The 18450-nt window shown below is 45.3% G+C and overlaps 1 protein-coding gene across 1 annotated transcript in view; it reads right to left on the reverse strand.

Annotated features, from left to right (window-relative positions):
• LOC128713552 (metallo-beta-lactamase domain-containing protein 1) overlaps positions 1 to 18450 on the reverse strand; it is a 55446-nt gene that overhangs the window by 34367 nt on the left and 2629 nt on the right. Inside the window, exon 2 of the mRNA XM_053808413.1 lies at positions 12178 to 12345. Coding sequence (XP_053664388.1) covers positions 12178 to 12345 — 168 coding nt within the window. The remainder of the gene's footprint in view (positions 1 to 12177; positions 12346 to 18450) is intronic.

Here is an 18450-nt window from a genome sequence, read left to right on the forward strand (position 1 = left end):
GATTCCGCCATCGTAAAGCGTTCGCGCCACACTGGCCATACCAGCTATAACGTTTTCTCGCATTGTTGCCACTCCTGGTTCGGTTCGGACACTTCCAATGAACAGCGTCCTCGTCAAAGCACACACTCAGACACAAACAATTACACCTGATGGTTGTTGCTGAAATATTTCCCAAGCATTCTTCACCTCCTTTGGCGATGCGGAAAGATCCACAGATCCACAGAATGCTATGTTTTCCTTTTCACTCTTGTGTTGTTGTATGATTTGTGTTTTTTTTTCCTTCGTACTCTTTATCTGTGTGCCATCTGTTTTGTTCCAATCCTCTTAGCTGATTCTTCGCTTCACTACCAGCACGGAACTCTATCCATTTTCCACTCTGCATCCCTGCCCTCTTCCTTTAAATTGATGAACCACAAAGGTCCATCGCAAAATGTCCATCACGTTCGTTGCTTATCACCTTTGGTAAGCTTTGTTGTTTTCCTCCTTTTTTTTGTTTCGTTCAAATCCCGAAAACCTCTTCCGTTGCTTCTTAACAAACATTGTCCCAGCCGGTATCTACCCGTACCAGAAACATAAGGAAGAAAAGGGCGGAGATAAAAAAAAGGCAAAGAACATGGTGCCAAAACATTCCTTTCCACTTATTGCTACATCTCACCCACTCTCCACTCAAATTCCTGACCTGTTTTTATGGTGCCGGTGCTTCTTTAAGATCGCAACCGGTAGCAGCAAAAACCATCCACATCAGCCAGAAGACAAAACGTCCGAAAGCTGTGAGAAATGGATACAAATTAATTTTCCATGCCGCGGTTCCGTGTTTCTTTTTTGTTCCTTTGCAGGCACGGTGGCCAGCAACCTGGTACTGGTTCTGATTGAGACCATCCGTTTTCCGGCAAGGTGAACACATCACCAGTATAGAGAAACATCTGCCACACTGGTTGCTGTGAGCTTTATTTGGACGTTACGGTACATAACTCGAGAAAAAAACGAGTGAAATAGAAAAAAAAACAATTGCATCGAAACGAAATCTCACAAGAAGTTCAACTTAACAAAAAAAAAAGCACACACAAACTTCCTTCACCTCAGAGTAGGTTAAGATGGTATGAAAATCAGTAGACTGCTACTGCTTGGAAAAGCGAAAATACGAATCGTTCTGCGGTAAGCCACGGTGAATGAACAACAATAAAAAAATGCTCTCTGCAAACCTGCTCCTGGATTGGTTGAGCCTGGATTTTTGCTTCATTTCAGGATTTTGCAATCGAATCCCCAAGAACTCAATGCTTCCATTCCCGTTTTTAGCCCTCTTTTTGTAAGGCACCCCTTCCAGCCGCAGTTCTCGAGGACTCCATTTTGCTAGGATAAATTTTTCAACTCTGCAAGCACAATCTGCAAGCGAATAGTGGGGACACTTCTCTTTCCCCTCCTCCAACGCTTCAACCCCTTGAAACGGAGCCAAGAGGTTTTGTTGTTTAAGTGGCCTCTCTGCTTTATTGCGCTTGTTACATTGTGATTCTTGTGCGCACTCGGCAAGCAGACGACGAACCCCGTAACGTACTACAGGCCCCTACTTTAAGCCCATCGCTAACCGGACCAAAAAGAGGGAAATTGGAACCAAAGTACCCTTCGAGTACCCTCCATTGCCATATCGCTAAGGGGCCAATTCTTGTTGCGAAGTGCATCATTGAGCTGTGTGCGTGTGTGTTTGTGTGGGTTGATTTTTCTTCCCTTCTGCCCTTATGTGCTTCTTCCCGAATAAAAAAGCTTGACGCGAAACAGCGAACCAAAGCACAAAACACACACACCCACACAGTGGATGGAGAGTTTAAAGGAAAAAAAATTAAACAAAAAAGTTGTTGATTCCCCACTTCACAACAAACCGATGATGGTTGGCGTTTTGCTACCGCCGCTTCTGTTTCTAATGTTTCATTCGAGTGCGTAAGTGTGTTTGGCTGCCATTGCCCAAGATGGGCAATTTCGTTTCACTTTTATTGGAGCACGCGCTGAGGGGCTAATAAATTTTACAAGCAACGTGCAAGCGTTGCCCTAAACGGACTACATATAGAGAGAACGAAAAACGAAGGAAACATGTTGTTCAGGTTGGCGAGAAGCAGGACCGGTCTGCAATCGGCCATACACTGGGCCTCGTGGCACACGCGTCTAGATGATAATCAATTTTGCGCGTGTGACGTTTTGATATTGCTTTTTTGTAGCCCGTGGGTGACACAATCTTTGCTCTTTTTTTTTGGTTTTTGGGTCCTTTAATTTTATGCAAAACATTAAAGTTTTGCTTGGTGTGGGGTGGTGTCTGTTGTAAAAATGTAAATTGGCGTGCCCAATAAAACAAGGATTTATTGTGTGTAAGAGTAACATTTCCTACGAATGGCTTTTTTTAAGCTGTACTACTAATTTCCCGTTGTTCGAGTGCTTTGTTTCCTCTTATCGTCAGGACTATAAACGATAAGATGGAGTTTTTTTTGCTTATTCTACACATTTTTTCTCGTTTTATCTCTAACTTATTCCACTCAAAACATTTTAAAAAATCCTATGATTGTGAAAAAAAAACTCATAATATACAGTGTAAACTTACTCCCACCAACAAACAATATGTATAAAGTATCGTAAATAAATAAGTTGAAAATGTTGAAACGCACAGTACCTCGGGCACAAACACACTTCACCAAACACCAATAAAAATGTATTCTTTATGTCTAACAACAATGAAAGTGACAACACATACATACATACACAAAAATCAACCTTCTAAGCTGCAAACGCCTCTCTCACGCCTATTACACACAGCTGCCAGCAAAAATAAGTACCTGACGGGTAAATCCGTCCTTTCAAGCCACAAGCCTGTACACCGCAACAGCTAAAAAAAAGGGAGACATTGAATAGCTGGTGGGATTCAACGCCTAAAGCTTGTCGGCAATGGGGAAGGCAAAGGGATGCATGCCCGACTGGGAGACCAACTGTGACGAATAACAGAACCAGAAGTCAAACATAGAAATTAGGCAGCAATCAAGCGTTGCCGGTGCAACCATTTGAAGTACGCTTACGCTGGCGGCGTTGTTTACCCGGCAACACCCAACCCGTAACGGGGGCGTCCGCGTCCCATTGCTGGCACAAACTTTTTCTTTTCCATCTCATCAGTTCCGTCCCTCGGCGGGACCAGTCCGCAAGCACGGAAAGGAAAGGATCTCAAAGTAAGCGTACCACCGAATACTTGACAGGGTTCAACTCGAGTGCGAAAGGATAAACAGACACAAAAACTCAACTCAAGCAAACTCACCCCTCTCAAAAAAAAAAGCTTACACACCCATACATACAGACTGCACGTTGTGATTCAACCGTTCCAACATGGTGCCACTCGCCCGGCCGGCTTGCGTTGAAGCTGCAACCGTAAGCTGAGGTTCCCTCCGTGGTACAGCATATGGATGAAAGCCTTTAGACTGGGGGATGGGGGAGTCCACGCGTGTTGGTACCGATTTTTGGATAGACCCCGTAGTTGAATAATTAATCACGGCCACCGGGCCGTGGAACGTTTGCCCTCGGCCGCGTAATAAAGCCCAGGCACAGCACGGCAAAAACCACAGCGGAAGCCAACCAAACATGCCGGGGCTAATCCGCACAAAACGCAACTTTGTTCCGAAGCTTCTCCAATATTGCTTCCAGAAATCCATTATTCATCGTTGTCTCGGCAACAGTTTTACCGGGAGCGAAAGCATGGCGAATTGCTGACTGTGGTTCGGATTGCCTCCATCTTTTTTCTTTGTGTGTGTCTTGGTAACGGCAGCAGGTCTTTTGAATTCCAAAAGGATTTCAGGTTGACGCGAACAAACGTGCCGCGTTCGTGACCTTTATGCTTAAGCGAATCGGTAAGCACCCGATCACATGCATCCCGAAGACACCATCGTCTTCTGCTGCTCATTGCGCTTGAACAATGCAAATACAAAGCCCAGCGAAAAAGGGCAACTGAATATTTCTTATTCTAGAGCACACACAAAAGAGACAACAAAATGGAAACCAATCTTAATTCAAAGCTTTACCCTTAATCAAAACAACACAACGGAAGAAAACCGTTCCATTTCCCGTGCCGATTTCATGCACCATCATGCAGGATGTGGTTGCGGAGGAACCTCTTCGTACGGGGCAAAGTACCGCGCGGGGAGGCATTCTTCCCACAGCACAGCATGGAACTGTGGGGATTTGGTGCGATTGTGCGCAAGCCTGTCTTAATTAAGGTAGCGCGCCTCCATCGACCTGTCATCGAAAAGAAATATTTTCTCCCAAAGAAAAAAAATAACAGCAGCCTACACAAAAATGGCGAAACTTGTGCCTATTGTGTTGTGCCACGAACGATAAAGGCGACAAAATGAACCGGTTTTCCGAAAGCTCTAAAGTAGACAGTCGTGTCGTGGTGGTGGAATAAAAGGTACACACAGACACGGAGGATCGTATACTTTTGGAAGACACAAATGAAAGGATGAAACATCATCAGCAGTAGAGCAGTAGAAGAGCGCAAAAGGATCATTTCGTTCTGTAGAGCCGTTTTGAAATATGACTGGAAAAATTCATAAAGTCACCATTTTTTAAGCCACAAAAAGGGACCTCCAACTCATCGTTCGGTTTCGCTTTTTTGTTTACGCCAAGTGCCTTGAAGTAGCCTGCTCTCCGCCTTCCCACTGCGGGCCCAGATTCATTCACACCATTTGCCAATCGAAAAGTCGGAAAAGACAAGAGCCACTTACCAGTTCGCCAACTTTTGGATGTGCGCCCACCAGAAGGAATAAATTTCATGGCCGCAAATCAAGATGCGAAAAGAGCGATAGGAAGTCGGCGATCCGAACGCGCACACACTCAGGTGTTACGCAACCTCCCGTGGGTGGGTGGAAAATGTCCGAAGAAAAATGGCCCAAAAGAGGCACCCAAAGTATATCACATTATGAGCCACACTGAAGGAATAAATGATGATTTTAATGTGCGCTTTCCGCTTTCACGGGGCATTTTAGATGAGATTTTTTCCAATACCAATGTTGTTCGCATTTCCAGCCGGGAGGGAAATTGAGATTTCCTAACGATTTTCGTTGTTTTTTTTTCATCTCTGTTTCCGGAGCTTTCGAAACAATCATCCTGCAACAGCGCGGAACGCCCGGTGGGAGGTGATCCAAAATATCAAGGTAATTCACGGGGTTCGAAGCGACCAAATAGCATTAGCCGGTGGGATGGGAAAATTTAATGATCTAAAATGAAACCCGGATTCACGCGGCAAAGCGGAACAACACCTCGGAACCGCCCGACAGCAGTGCCAATGCGCTAATCGACTGATAAAAGTTAATTTCCCGGAAAAGTCTATAAATATTTCCATAAAATGGAACGATTTACCGTTTGGGGCAGCGTATTTAGCAATGCGCCGGTATCATTTCGCTTCCATCTTCAGCTTATTGAAGTTGCGGAACATTTGCTGTTATGCGTCATATTCTAAGATTGAACAAATATTTTCAATCAATGCTGTGCGTGTTTTCCCTTCAGAAAGTGACAGGATTAGATGTATTTTAGCGACAATTATCATTCCCACACATGACAGTTATTTGCGCTAGAAAATGGGGGTCTATATTTTATACCTCAAACACCCCAACCACCCAGGTATGTGAGCGGCAAGATTTGGGCAAACAAAAAAAAAACCCTTTTTGCAACGAGGTTTGGAAAGGAGACAATCAAGAGACAGATGTCTCGCTTTAACGTTTGCCGGAGGCTGTGCTACGTTCGCAGTTGAAATCGAATTTCCGCCCACCGGAGGAAATGATATTACCCCACGGCACAGTACGCGTATGTGTGGAAGTCACAGCGGGAAATGTGTAGCATGGGCAGAGCAGAATTCCCTCACCATCACAAAAACCGTTTAACGACAGCGACTTGAGACGAGAGCTGGAAAGCAGTCTTTGCACCAGCCTGCGGTGTGGTGACAACATTAAAATTGCCCTGGGACGACAAGCGCCAACGCAGAGACAAACGCCAACTGTTGGGCCCCGGTTTGGAACCGATCATAAGAACCACTTCAAATGAGGTTCCGGTCACTGGACGATAACAAACCTACATCCGGCAAAAGTTGGTCCGAACGGAGAGCTTTTCCGGAACTCTCTTATGCTCGAGAGACTTCGGGAGGGGTTGTCTGCCCCAAAGCCGGCAGGAAATAAAAGGAAGTCTCCGTTTTGCGGCCTCCAGTAACAAATGGCTTCGGCTTAAGACTAGCAGCAGGACACTGGCATGCGAGTGAAATAGCTCCCAACCTTCCCCATTCACGGCATTAGAGTGCCCCGAGCGGAATGGGGGAAAAAATGAACGATGAACTCATAACCGTCTTGATGAAAGTTGGACCTCGAAAACGAGAAATGTCGCCCGCACGCCCATCTCGGGGAGTTTGATCGACTCCGTGTCGGCAATGTCGGTTCATTTGTTCACCGCTATAACGAGCACACACTGTACACATATGTATGTGGTATGGCCTCCCACACACAGGATATTACCGTCACCACAAACCGTACGAAATTGAATTTTAGTTTCCTTTCACCGCACGTCCCCGAGAAACGAACGGAAGGAATCACAGTCACCGTTGAAAGCGAAACATCGATCCGTGGCGCAAAAAAAAAGTTGAAGATCGCTGCCACAATGAGCAACAAAAAGCTTCCTTTTTTGTTGTCGGTTTGCTCGGGAAACAGGGAGGACAGTTATGTGGAAACACCTTCCGCTTTTTTCCAGGAAACTAACTGTAGAAAAGTAGGCTCCGGCGGGAAGACAGCTAACCGTAGGGATGAAGCCCATATCCGTCAACTGTTTCTCGATCCCACCGCGTGTGTGGGTGTGTGCGTTTGTGTGTCTCGCTCTCAGTTAAAGGCAACTCGATTATGGAAATGTCACGTCGTGCGGTACACGAACAGCGTGATATGGATTCGAAGCTGTCTCGTCAAAAAAAAGAAAAGCCGGATCAGTCGGAACAGCGGGTTTTGGACGAAAGCATCGTGGTAGGATGGGGAGGAGGGGAAGTGTGGAATTTCACACTGTTTCTGATAGCTTTCCGGCTTCCCGTTCAACATCCCTATCCGCCAGATCTCCACCGTCACACGTCTCTGAACCAACACCAAGTGGCAGCTTAAGCAATGGCGGCTCCCGGTCCACAAAGTACCTACTATCATCATCATGTTACTCGCTCAAATTTTCCTCTTCCGAAACGTCTCACATCATCGCCGAAGTACACGCGGGTGTGACGGAAATCAAAATCCCTCCTGCTACGTGAAGGATACGGAAGGGAAGGAATGTGGGATGGGAGGATGGGATATAGGAAATCTTACCACGAACAAATACGTGCCGACTTACCGTGTATTCCTGCCGCACAAATCGTGACATATACACACACACACAGCACCGCATCGCAGATGAAATTACAGCGGATCCTAGCAACTGCGTGATTTTTTAACTTGACACTGACAGAGACGTCATCACAGCGAAACGATCGCAGTTGGCGGAGCACCAACGGAAACATCTACCGGATGTCAGATATTTCTTTACCAGTTACTTTTTTGCTTCATGTTGTGCGTGTTTATTTTTTTTTGTTCCGAAAGCACAAAACAACGCCCTTTCGCTATTTTGAGTCGTCCGGGAAACGGTGAGCGAACGAAAAATCCCGTCATAGAGTGAAGTGCAGGTACACATTGTTGCCAGGCCGACGCAAGCTCTCAAATCAAAATTGCATTCAACTCTTTCACTTCACGGTATGGCAATAGCGGTACCGGTGTACCGAGACGAGTGCGCTGTTCACGTGATCCGATCCAGTTCGCTTCATAATCAAGATAAAGGAAGCGAGCATGGTACGTTTGTGCACAAAAGAGCTAACGCAAAATGAGTGAAGGCAGTTTCAGATTGAAAGCATATTGAAAACTTTTGATATTTATTGCATGGTACATTATTACCTAACGTTGGCAGGAAGGGAACAATTGCAGCGCTTCGTGTAATTCGTTCGCTCCGGGAACTATCGACGCCGAACGCAGGACAAAATATATTAAAGCCAGAAACACTGTTCATAATTCTAGGATGGAATATAGCTTGGTTTTGAAGCTTGGTCGTTAGGAATCCTTTAACAAAATGAAATCCTTTAACAAAGTTCTTGTGCTCTGGTGTAGCTAAAAAAATCGAAAATATCATGAAATAAATTAAACTTTGGTGTAATACAACCGATTATGTCAGCAAGATCACCATCACGAGCATGACACATTACAGCCGAACTTTTAAACCTACTTTAAAGGACCTTCGACAATAAAGTTTCGAAAAATTTTTACTAACTATTCTATTTTTGTAGTAATACAGCAGACTCTGTAATGCGGATCATGTTTTGAGAATGACACCAAACAACCCAACCTACTGAAACTATTAATGATATGTAATACCACTGACTTTGCAAGGATGAGCTTGTGCTATGAATGACACCGAACAATCAAGACTTTATTCGTTTCTAAGATGAAACCATATGATGAGACTTATAGTGTCGTAATACAGTAGTTACTGAAAGGCTGATCATGTGTTGAGATTGATACCGAACAATCCAGTATAACGAGACTTCTAGAAGAAAACATCATCTAATAACTCTAATTCCGATATCTGCTTAAGTTGATCATGTAATGAAAGTCACAACGAACAATCGCAATTTTAAACCTTCTCTGAACAATGTCTATGAAACCATGGCAAAATATTAAAAATTGATGAAGCGTTACTTACTCTGAGAAAAGTTAATGTCAAAACGTTTTATCTCTTCTGCATTCCATTTTTTCCGACAATATTTCATCCATATCCCATTCACAATATTGTGCCATCATGTTTAAGTGGTCAATTTTCATGAAAAATTCCCAATATCGCACCTCATACATAACCAGTTCGCTTCAGTTCAGCTGTTTATTATCGCCATCTCGCAAACAACAATCCCCAATATCCTACCAGAGTCACCCTAATCAAGCTTGTTTGACACGTTCGCACTCTGTTGCTTTGTTCTGTTGTTGTTGCGATAAAAAGTAAGTGAGTGGAACTTTTTGCCTTTTTCACCGAAACCCCCCATAACATATGGAAGTCGCGAACTCGCCGTGAACGAACTTCGGAACGGTTGAAGAATGTTTTTTAGTTCTGTTGTGATGTGCGCTATCAGTAAGTGAAAACCGTTTGTGCGATCAAATTGACTGTCGAACTGTGTCGCCCTCACTGGTCGGTAATGTACCGTAACAAAAACAAAGAACGCGTTCTGGGGTGAGATGTTTTCATAAAATTTTATCTAAATCCTTTTCACGACAGCATGCGCCAGCGCTGTATACAGTAAAAATGCTCTATTGCCCGCATTGTTTCTAGACAGTAGAGCCAAAAATGAAAAGAATCACGAACGCGTTCCTGCAGGATATTCAATGCCGGTGTCGCAAACCGTACTACGGCATTGATGGTGTTTTTGTGTTGGTTCGCCCCACGTTTTGATGGGGCAGTGAACACATACACCCAGGCAAGACAAGACATCACAATGGAAAAGTTAATAAGCATATAGTCAGTCACCAGCGTCTCGATCTTCGACTGCCTTCGACCAACCGCCACGGTGGCCATTATCGCGTTGATGGTGGTAGTGATGCTGCGAAAAATAAAATCACATCCCCATTCCCGTGAACATTCCTAATCACAAAAGACTTCCCCAACAAACACACACACCCAGCACAAAGAAGTTTAAAAAATACGAAAAAGCAACATCCCTCCCCGTCAGATCCGCCACCCGCCGTAATTGAAAAGTCTTCACCACCATCAACCGCCAGAATTCATAAAGCAAACAAAATGGAACTTGGGCACCGGGCACCGAATCCAGAGTATAGGATCGCACCATTAATTTGCGCTACGGCAAGCGGAGGGATGGGACGCTGGGAGAGGTTTTATGAGACACCCGTCCGTACCTGGCGTCCCGTATCGTTTTTTCCGCAGTGTACAGCCGCACTATCTGACGCAGTCACGGGTACACGAGCAGAACCGAGAGCGCGGTGCGACCAGCGGTACATGCTCATTCGTGCTATAACGCGGATGTTAAATGAAGCAAAACCCAGTGGTAAACTAGTGGAAGTTATGACTGAAATTAAAATTATCGATTTTTGCGAATTTTAGCTTTAAGCGAACTGTCTTACAGGAAAGGAATCGTCGTCAAGTTATGTTTATTAATACTGATTAAACTTTTTTATCCCATCGAAGTGGCAACTGCAGAATGGTGGTGAGTTAATTCAAAACGCCTGAATGTATGCAGTGTTTCGTTCTATTTTGAAAGTTACCCGCCACAATTTTGGACCATCTATTGACACGCGCGTCAAATGTGTCATTAATTTTCCCTAACGCCCCGTAGACAGCAGGAAAAACTAGTGATTGCATACTTTTAGGCGCTGTGAATCAAAGACACCATTCAGCGCACCCGCGTCAGCACTCGTATGTTCGTTTCCGTTTTGTTTTCCAACGACCATCCGAAAATGGTTATCTTAGAGGGGTGATGAACCCGTACCGAGCAAGGTAATATATTCCGGAAAGTTAGCTCCAGAAGGCAAAATGGTTTCTACGAAAGCGGGAATAAATTTATTGCACAAAAGGCAGCGGAATTCGGAATTCAACTGTAAGCTATTTCTTGAGGACCAATCAAACACCGCTACCGACTAAATTGCCTCTCATGCATGCAGACACACGTACATACACATCGTATGAAGCTCCTCGCACTAGCTCGTACATCTTGTGGTTGATAGCTTCAACCAGCCGGAAAAGTAAGCGCAGGTCAACACAGCCTGGCCGGTAAAAGAGGCTCAAACCCCCCGTAACGAGCAATCGAACGTAGACCATGAAAAATAGGAACACGGCCTGGAATTGGCACGCTGATCGGGAACAAATTCCATCCGTTCTGGGGGGAGATGAATAAAAAAAAACACATAGCAAAGGACCCGAAAAACTGGCAGCCGCTCAAGAATGTCACCGGCGAAATGAGGCGAAGAAAATAAAATTCCAGCTCCAAGACGTCCTACGCAAGGGAAGCTTTTTTCTTGCTGTTCCTATCGCTCTCTTTCCCGTCCAACCTCAAATGGTAGCAGAAGGAAAAACAGGTTCAACCTTACAAGGCCACCAGGGCGAAAAATGATACATCCTCTCCTGATCCACAGCAAGGACGAAGGCTCAGAACGAACGTGCTAGCCATCCCCCAAAAAAACCCACGTGCACGGCTAAATCGCGACCGGAACGGCACATCCGTGCCACATCTCGCCAGTTTTGCGGCGACGGCACAACGGTTGAGGCATCCGATGGGGCCTAGGTCTGGGTGGTTATAAGAGGCGATCTAATTTCGACTTGATTTTTCGCATTCGTTAGTGCCCAAAATCCCACGACATCGCCCTTGCCGGGAAAGGAAAACCTCGAACCATCCGCTCCGGGTGGCGTCCACTGGCTGCTAGTGACGTGTCAATTTTCTGTTTATTTATTTCGGTAAATAAGTTTATGTCGCACACCACCGTTTTCCCCCGGCGATACGGATGAACCGAATGAAACACCCCAAGATCATCATTATCGTCTCCATCTTGTGTCGCTCCGTCTGGGAATGGGTCGAAAGATTTTGCTAAAACGGTATCAATTTCGGACAACGATACCGTTCCCGGTGCCGCACAGAAAGGGCGCACCGTCCTCCGCCCCCGTCCACTCGCAGGACGATGATCCCAAGTGCGCAATACACGAGAGCAAGCGCAACGCATGCAGAAGTTGGAAGCGCTTTGAAATGAACATGATTTCGTGTCGGATTCCTCCGTTTTGCGTCGTCTGTCGTCTCGAGCCGTGCTGCAGACGAGCGCTTTGTTCGTTGTCTTAATGTCAAACAATCAAGTCCATCCGGGAATCATCCTCCCGCTAGACGATAGCTTGGCAAATCTGCTAACCGAAAGTGGAGCTCGTTCTAAGAAACGATACAAACAGACCGGGCATCAAAGGCAATGGCATTTTGCTAACGAAATCGGTCCTGAGCATCTTGGGCTCGGATGGGACAGTGGCTGCTGAAAAAGGGAAAACTGAGGACTTGGCCCTAACCCCCCCCCCCCCCACCCCTCCACCACCACCCAAACATAAACCCACATCCCGAAATTCTGCCCAGCTACTTACCGGCGTCGAAATCATGGACGTAGTAACGATTCCGGTGGGAAATATTAGTGCCAACGATGTGCCTCTTCGCCCGCAGGAAAAGGTTATTATTCCCCAGATGGTCGGAATGTCCATGTGTGCTCACGACGTAGTCGATGTCGTCCGGATGCAGCTGATGCTCCTGCAGTCCTGTGCTCCGTACGCGCGCGCATCATCCACGGACGCATTCGTCATTGTGAGCATGGCAGAAAGAATAAAGGGGGAGAGAATAAAAGCAAACGGTTTCACATCAGTTAGACAGCAGAACGAGGTACTACGGAGGGATGCGAGTGTTCGGTAGTCGGAAACCACTGTCAGCAGACTAGGGTGAAGAAGCGAATTGGACACCCCCAAGCACTGACAGCTGGAAAACGATGAGAAATGCGATACACTTTGTAGAGCTTTTGTGCTTTTCACTAAAGGGCTGCGTGATACACAAACCTCAAAGACAACTTAGAATCCCACTTCCTGCCTCATACTCGCATCTACCGACCTTCATAATTGATCTCCCAGAACCTTTGAAGATGATGCATCATCATGCGACACATGACATGCGATCTAGCCGTCGCCGTGCCCCGGAAGTGTTTCGCACAGCTTCTTTGACAAAAAAAAAACACGAACCAGGAAAACACATCTCTTCTCAACCAAAACACAAGCTCACGCACGGTAGCGATATAACAAATCTTCATCTCAGGTGCTCGGGAAAATCGGACCCCTACTCGCTATTGATTTTCCGTGTTCCGAGTTCGCACCGCCAAGCCTTCCTGGTACTTGTGTACAGAGGCTTCCGGGTTTTATGCGTTACCGGTGGGTTGGGTTGGATTTTATCACCTTCCCGGCGATGCCTAGCAATAACCCCCGTCCCACACAAAGACAGGAGAGAATCGTTCGATTATGAACCCACGTGCAGATCACCCTGTTCCCGCAACATCCCGCGGTTCCCTGCCCTACTCACAGTTCCTTGGAACTTTGGGTGTCGGAGAAGAACAAACAACAAAAGCGCATAAATCGCACAATTGCCGTATCTTGTACGTTGCCTTGCCATCACCATCCGTGCTGCTCCCTTGGTTTTTTATTACCACCCCTGCTTCTGGCAGGATGAAACATGCTGTTGGATGGGAGTCGAGCGAGCAACGGCAGTCCCATGCAGCGAATGTCTTCGGTGGTCACGTACCCGTCGGCTCGCAGATTACGGTTCTCGGGGGTTTTTTTACGGACCTTTCCGTTGAGTGTGTGCGAAACAGCAACCGTACGTAACGATCCTATCCTTTCAACTTAAAAAAGCATACACACACACATCTAACCAACCAACACACGATCCCCCTCTACTGCTGCTGGATGCTGTTCCAGTTCTCTGCTCCTTTCTGGCTTATAATAATCAATAACTACATTCATCTCCTGATTCTCCACTTAGTTAGGGAAAAGCCGGAAAACCCTCACACTCTAACGGGCGCCGGTGAATGGGTTCGACGAATGCCTGCTGCAGTTTTCATTCCCTTTCTCGCACACAAACACACGTGAACATTGCCGTTCACTCACGGGCACAGTTTCCAGAGCCTCCAAACATCCCTTTACTCGCCACCCCAACAACAACAACAACAACGCCAACAACATCAACGATTGACTCGCTCTCGGTTGCTCCTAGTGCCGTGTGGTCTTTCTCTTTCTCTCTCTATCTCACCCATACCACAGCACACCGGTAGCCAAACCGTATTTGGCTTGTACAGTAATACAGCAAAAGCTACAACAGGACAACGAGCACGAACGCTCGGTCGGTTTCGTGAGTGACTCGGCAAAAGCAGGATTCCGCCGCATTCCAGGGGCGGCCATCGGAGTACGGCCACCCATTTCAATCCGATGACCTCTCCCTCCCCTCCCCCTCACCGACGATTGTGGTTTTATCGTGATGCTCTCGGGGAATCGGTCACGAGGTCCCTCTGTACCATATCCCCATACCCAATAAACTATAGCCACAGGAAAACCCGGGGATGGTAGTAGTAGTAGTGTGGTCCTTTAAATCTCGGAGATCCTTTCCGGATTTCACAACGGCTACTACTATCAGCAGCGTAAGCTTCTTTTGCAGTCGACCGGATCGGTGTGTATAATGCTTGCGCCGATGGCCCACAGGTAACACAAAAGCACTGCTCACCACCTCCAGCTTCAGCTCCACCAGGAAATGATACGAAAATTGAATGAAGATATAGAAATGAAAAACGTAAGCCTCACAAATCCTGATAATCGGACATCAAAAGGGATTAGACGATGTCCCGATGCTGGTAAGTTAATGTTCCGTCGGTTCTCGCGTTTTAGTTCCAGCGCCCTCGCCTTGGCAGCGGTGCGTCTTACGGGTGCTTTTTCCAACCGGTAAGGTTTCTTGCTGAAGAACACTTCACAACAAGCGATCTGAAATGTAAGACATCAAATTAAAATTATCGATCAACGGCAAACCCTGGCCGAATGCGGTGCCGCAGGGCCTTTATTGGTTGTAGCTGACATGCTTCAAGGTGCTTCGTTACCGATGGAAGACAAAGTGGATGTTAAATTTGCATACCTTCCAGACACAAGCGGCATTGTGTAAGCGGTAAGGTTCGGAAAGGGACCTGCGACCCAACTTTTAAAGGTAAGCAACATTTTTGTTTTACTTTGTTTTACTGAGATTACTAACCGCCCCTACCTTACAGGGGTTTTTGGTGTTCTCGGTGGTGTGGTCGAATCGGTTCCACCTTCGACCATGAATAACGTTACGGCTGCTTCTGTTCGCTTTAACGTCAGATCACAACAACAAAAAAATATTGCAAAAATATTCATACGCTGTGTTTCTCACTTTAAACTCAGCGTGTGTGTGTGTTTTCTGTTTACAGGAATTCCACTTCACGATGCGCGCAAGATGCCGTACACGCGCTGCAATGGGCGCCTGACGCTGTGGCGATGAATATTCATCAAAATTTCATACTTTACCACCAGAACCGAATACCGGGGTGCTCATTTTCGCAAAGAATGCCACCCGCTCATCAGCTGCACATCGGTTTTTGCTTCAACCGCTAAACGTTTGCTCCGGTATCAGCGCTCCTCTGGCTGGTAGATTATTCAAATCGACGCTGCACATCCTGCCTTGCCAAATTTCCAGCATTAGCCGAAAGAGAGAAGCTAAATATGATTTAGGGAGAAAAAGTAAACGAAACACGAAACATGGATCCGCAGCGGCAGCATCAGTTTGCAAGTTCTTCGTCTGGCCGTTGTAATGTGCTGATATCTAAAACGGCCTCCCAAGCGCCCGTTAGTACAGCAGATTAGACCGAACCGGAGAGTGAACTTTCGTGTTGCGGATAGCATACCAGACCATCATTTGCACAGGATCTGGTTGGTCCAGAGACGCTGGGAGCGGCTTGAACGGAGAGAGTTCTGCAAAACTTCCCGACCGTTTGCTAAAACCACTTTATGAAAACTACCAAACTACAGTCCAGTTCTGTGCGGCAAGTGTGCCCACCCCCTCCCCCTACCCGGAAACGGAAGCGCCAGTAAGAGGTTACGCTTCTTGTGCTAGCCCCTCTCTTCCTCGACCCGTCGTCGGAAAGTCGTTTCAGCCGGTTAATTGTGGTAACGCTTCTTCGTGTTGGGGTCAGTGTGTGCAGCGTCCGCAGTTGTGTATGAGTGAGAGACAAAAGCGCGCCTCGTGTGCGTGTAAGTGAAACTGGGAACAAAAGTTTACCGCGAGATTCTCCAATCCGATTGCGAATGTGCAAAATCCGAACGGAAGGTTAATCCTCGTTTGGCTTGATTGGCATCATTATGAAGTTTTCTGCGAGAGGGGGGTGGAAGCCATGGAGCAGGAGCTATTAGGCATGCTCACGGTCGAGAATTGACACTCGACAGAGTTCGGCGGTCCGCGAGACTGCTGTTCCTGCGGCAAAAACCGAAATAATTTGCTTCCCCGCAGTCGGTTTAGCTAACTTTATATCGATTCCCATCTTCATTTGTGTTCTCTCGGCCTGTCTCTTTCTCTCTCTCTCTCACTCGCGGACGAACTTCTTCATCGTTTATTATGCACCGTTTCCAGCACTGCTGCTAAAAACCATCGAACTTTTATCCCTTATTTACATAACATTGCTCCCGCTCCCCATTTGTCGTGAATGATTAATGTACATGAGCCGCTCCCGCTGCCGCTTTTATCCTCGTTTCATCCATTCTACTTAAACTTAATGTTTTTTTTGTGTTTATCTACACTTTCCCAACAACGGAAAATTCATCAATCAGTTTTTTTTCTTCCCGAGAAATTATTTCTACCCATTGCCACCAACTCGCTTCTAAATTGAAAATTGCAAAGTCAAACGCATTTTAGGCAGCAAAAAAAAAACAAAAATCACCGCTCTAATCCGTTTGTACCAGATCAATTTATTTCGCAACTCCCGCAGATCACACACTCCCTCGGTGACATACCTTCGCCAATCTTGTGCGCCAATATCACAATCAATTGTGAACTCACCGCACACACACACACACAACGATCGCTTCCGGGGAGGGCCAGTTTCCGAAATGGAAATGAAAAAACTTTCCAAATTAGTTGCACACAGTGTGCGTTATACTCTCTTTTGTGCGATTTGTTCCTAGTTGGTTTTGTTTTCATTTTTTTTTTCAACTACTATTCTCAGATTTTTAACTTGCTGCTGTGGGGCGAACCGTTTCGATAGAATGGTACAAAGAATGAGCGCAAAATAAATGAACTGAACGGAATTGTGTTTTGAAATATCGTTCAACTTGAATCGTTCGCTTCCAATTGATGGCGGTTCATAGTTCATGGGGTGCACAACAAAGTGTGTAGAGTGTTTCCAAAATAAAAAGGTAACTAATTAAATATGGTAGGCAGAATGATATCAGTAACAATATATGCAATAGCAGTGAAATTTAGCAGTAGATATATGAGCCAGTCAGTCAGGCATCAATTTTAAATCAATCATGCGAAATTTGGCTGTGCAATGGTTCACTAAAGGACTTACAAAATTTATCAATTAAGAAGAGTGACAACAACAATCAATCCATGTGCAACGAGATTCGGTTCAAATGCGGTTCGAACTACGACTGTCGGTGTGTTAGACAAAACGTTTAACTCAATACCACTGGGACTACTGTTTCTCTTCTCAGTTCTATCACGGTTTGAATCATACTTTTTATTATTACGAATGGAACAGTGCCTTACGAAAGTTGTTAAAAAAATTATGGACTTTTATAGATTCCGAACCAAATACAATACCTCATATTATACCATATCATATTCCTGAGAGCAGAGCAATGCTGTATCTCGACGACTTTTTAAGATATCAACATCTTTCTATACAGATTACGACTTCGTGAAATTCTCAACGAGTTTGAAATATCTGTTTAATCGAAGAGCTCTGTATTGTGCAACTGTCGGTTCTGTTTCAATATATGCAAGTCTGTTGTAGACTGCATACCAAATAACATTCACCAAACAGCTCTGCACAAGCCATGTCCCGTATTTTGTTCTATCGTCTTCTGTGGTTCATGTTTAATGGATATCAAAATCCCAAAAACCCTACGTTATGTTCCTCTTTATGTTAGAAACTTTCTCGCACGTCTTATCTGTATCGCTTCTGCTCTGCTACTAATTCTGCACATGGTTCCAAAAGCCAATGGTCGATTCGATGTTAACAGCTTACACAAGCCTATAAACTTGAACTGGCAGATTGAAATGTTCAGCAATAAATAAGACAAAAAATCCTAATCCAACTCCATTCTAACTTTTAATGGGAAACTGTAAAGTTAATCCATACCACCTAATTCTTTGCCTCCAATGTGTAACATATATGAATGTTTAGCAAAAGAAACCAACATATCAAACGGTTACAACATGTGCTTCTTTACGTTTCAGGTGTCTTTTATTTCGACTAGAACCTCTAAAACATAGCAGTTTAATATATACCATATTTAAACATCTGCTTATATGCGCCTTAAAGTATATTGAGTTATAAGGCACTTCCAAGCCCAGAATTTTGATCGACAAATTATGGATCAAGCGATCCTCGGAACAAAAATCATAAATACTCACAACGCACTGAGGAACAATGACAATTTCAGTTGAAGTTTAACTAACCTTGGGGCATTAGTGCATAGTTTAGTTTGACCATTTTGGAACGCGAATTATTTACTACGATAGAACTTATCATAGGACCATATCATAAACATTATTTGTCATCTGTGGAAACAATTCAATGTCAACATGATTAATCGCTTAACGAA

Source organism: Anopheles marshallii, chromosome 3 (genome assembly GCF_943734725.1).
Source record: "Anopheles marshallii chromosome 3, idAnoMarsDA_429_01, whole genome shotgun sequence".
Classification (NCBI taxonomy): Eukaryota; Metazoa; Arthropoda; class Insecta; order Diptera; family Culicidae; genus Anopheles; species Anopheles marshallii.